The sequence below is a fragment of the Halyomorpha halys genome, unplaced genomic scaffold (genome assembly GCF_000696795.3).
Source record: "Halyomorpha halys isolate HHAL.00 unplaced genomic scaffold, Hhal_1.1 Scaffold62.1, whole genome shotgun sequence".
Lineage (NCBI taxonomy): Eukaryota > Metazoa > Arthropoda > Insecta > Hemiptera > Pentatomidae > Halyomorpha > Halyomorpha halys.
This window is the reverse complement of record NW_027116333.1, coordinates 616,706-619,774: the sequence shown is the minus strand read 5'-3', so window position 1 is coordinate 619,774 and position 3,069 is coordinate 616,706. Positions and strand designations below refer to the sequence as shown.

The 3,069-nt window shown below is 26.2% G+C and overlaps 1 protein-coding gene and 1 long non-coding RNA gene across 2 annotated transcripts in view; one reads left to right on the top strand and one right to left on the bottom strand.

Annotated features, from left to right (window-relative positions):
* The window catches only part of LOC106692594 (uncharacterized), a 24,150-nt gene extending 22,928 nt beyond the window's left edge, over nt 1-1,222 (top strand). The window contains exon 3 of the long non-coding RNA XR_001344987.2: nt 1,092-1,222. This is a non-coding gene — a long non-coding RNA (uncharacterized lncRNA). The remainder of the gene's footprint in view (nt 1-1,091) is intronic.
* Nucleotides 630-3,069, bottom strand: part of metl (methyltransferase-like protein) — a 15,924-nt gene continuing 13,484 nt past the window's right edge. Inside the window, exon 6 of the mRNA XM_014438634.3 lies at nt 630-2,239. Within this exon, the coding sequence (XP_014294120.1) occupies nt 2,100-2,239 (140 nt within the window). The 3' untranslated portion in view covers nt 630-2,099. The remainder of the gene's footprint in view (nt 2,240-3,069) is intronic.

Below are 3,069 nucleotides of genomic sequence, written 5' to 3'. Positions count from 1 at the left end.
TATGTGGTTTTCTTACAATGAGTATACTTGAAAATTATACATTCTACAATCACTTTTTTTATGGCTCAAGACTTACATTGAAGTCCTACACAGCCCCTGTGTGAGAATGTAAAAATTCATTACTTGGGACCATTATGAAATAAATTATCAGACAGGAACTAAACCCACATTTTGAACCAAGCCCTCTGGAGTCGTCCCACCAACGTGGCTCGGCCCTCACATCTTTATCTTACCCTTACATATAAAATATTTACAATTACCATTGCCATCATACCTTCATTTCCACCTTGAGTTATTGTTCACCATTGTTATATTATTTTTAGTTACAGTTTTTATTCACTATAGTCATTTCTTTAGTGGCCGTTAGTGATAATTAATCCAGAAAAAATAGAGATATCAATACCAACATTGAAAAGTAAATGGAAGATTTATCAAATATTAATAAGTTCAAATTTTTTATCTCTACCAAATATGAAGTACTTCAATGTTTCATAAAGAAACTTTTGCTATGGTAATGGATATAAATAATGTTTACATTATTGATTATTGTTCATAAACAATAAATAAAATAACACTTATTAAAGGTGAATCTTTTCAATATACAATAAGGGCATAGAAAAGAATAAAAATCATAAAACAAAAACATTTATTTCTATATACATCAAATATTTGTCGACTCTTGTATCGTTATATTTTTTTACACTGTAGTACGAGTCAAATGTAGTCTGCTCTAAAACCATATAAGGGTGGTTTCCAAAAAAATAATAATTTCCAGATACTAAATTAAAAAAAAATTGATTGATAGTTGTTGGTAGACAGTTCCTTCACAAGAAACAGTCAGTTTTCAATCAGAAGAACCTATCATGTCATAATTATCATACCACACATTTACTGATTGTCTTTTAAAATATCACCGTTAGTAGTAATACATTTGAAGGTAGAGCAAGCAAAACCGAGAAGTTATGTTGTTCAGTAACAACCATACAAATTAGCAATTAATTATTCTCATGATGATACATAATTCTAAATAGTAAGGTGTTGAAAAGTTGTCATACATCAGAAAATAATTTAAAAAATTTATTTCATTTCAGATTTAGAGATTTAATGAAGGAGAAATCCAAAGTATTATTATTTAAATACATGATTGGCTGTATTTTTCAAAATATGAAGGAGACTGTCAGGTTCCATTAAAAATAACAAAGAAATAGCTAACAACTATTTATTTGCCTTCTTGTTCTCTTTGACTGCACCCCATATTGTCAAAATATTTTTGTTCATTGAAAGAATTAAAGGATATTTCGATGAAGTAATATATTGTTATCATATATTTTTATCAATTATTATATTTAGATAAAAATCAAACCCATTTTTAATTTGTACATTTGTAGATAAAAAACATAAATATATATACATACATAAATCTCAACACAATAGAGGATTTAATAATTACAACAAAACAAGTTTTGAATAGACTAAGAGAATAAAAATAATTCATTTTTGTTTCCTTTAAAAGTTTTTCCAATTAAAAATAGTTGACTTTTTTATTTTATTTTTATAAAATTAACAATTATACTCAATATGAAAAAAATTATTACTTCAATTATTCTTTAATCGTAATCACTCATTATTTATGGTATAATTGGATGGTGTTATTTATGGTTATAATTAGATTGAGTATATGATTGGAGCATAAACTCAAAATGAAGGGAAATAGTTATTTCAATTTATTTTAACCATAATATCTTGTTATTTATGATATAATCCATTTGCAATTAGTTACATTAATTTTTTTTCTGTCAAAATATTAAATTTCATATATCGACTGATTCTCTGTGTATTTTAGTTGTTACTACAAAAACATCAGATTTTTAGATGATACTTAATAAAGTGGAGTACAGATTTAAAATAGTTTAAATAAATTTGGGCACAAAAAAAGGGTCTCTTACAAAAGAATTACAAATGAAATAAATTTTCTAAGCACTCAACCCTACTCACACATACCCCTTACAGGACTGTACTACTTATCTATCAAGCTAGATAATTTTTCTTCTTTTCTGGGAATGGAACAAAGAATAAACTGTATTGCAAAAATTATTCTTTTAGCTTTCTTTGCTATACTTTCCCTGAATCCAGACACGATACATTTTCAGCTTGCGCCCTCGGTTCACTTGCAGACGCCTGTCTATAAGATTCTGTTTTTCCTTAAATCCAGCACTAGTAAACAATGTTCGAACCTCATCTGTAATAAAACAAAAAAAAAATAGAAAAATATGGTAAATATAAAAAAAAAAAATAATTGGTTTATACATAATATTTTAAACTTTTCAAGACTGGTATTTATTTTTAAATAAATTAATTTTAACCAGGTTAAGTCTCAAAACTGTATAAATTCTTTAACACTCCAAAGTTTCGGCCAATTCTGCCATTCTCAAGGATAATCAAGTAATTCACAGCTTTTATTATACATCTATGAAACAATAAATTAATAGGGAATCATATTAATTATGAATAAGCTTGCCTAAGCTTATGTCTGGTTACCTATTTTGTTGCAATTTCATTAATTTTTAAAACTTCTAATTTTAGATTACTTAACGCTATCAACAAACTATTTTTAACCTTCCATTCACTCAGGTCAGGCTTATAATTAATTTATTTCAACTTGCATTTGGTCTTAATTTTTATTTATTTTACTATTAAAATTCATATAAAAATTATTTGTAAATAGTAACATAGAATTTTATCCATTTTTTTCTCCATAAATTTATTTTGCTTAAAATCTCTGGAGTGTTGGTTCAAATTTCTTGTATCTGTTTTAAAATTGTATAATTGATGTTCTCTGATATATAAATAGACTCAAGTATTTTTCTTTTGAACGTATTGTTTTCTTACTGTAAAATTATGGTGATATCAAAATCGAATTTGTGTCGGTTTTTAGCTCCATGCTGTTTTATTGGGATCCTTCTCCTTATTTCATATATTATTTTGAAATGAAATGAAAAAATAACTTTATTCTGGGACATATGTCCCCTAAGAATAATTACAAGGTTCATATAGTGAGATTTTTATCTG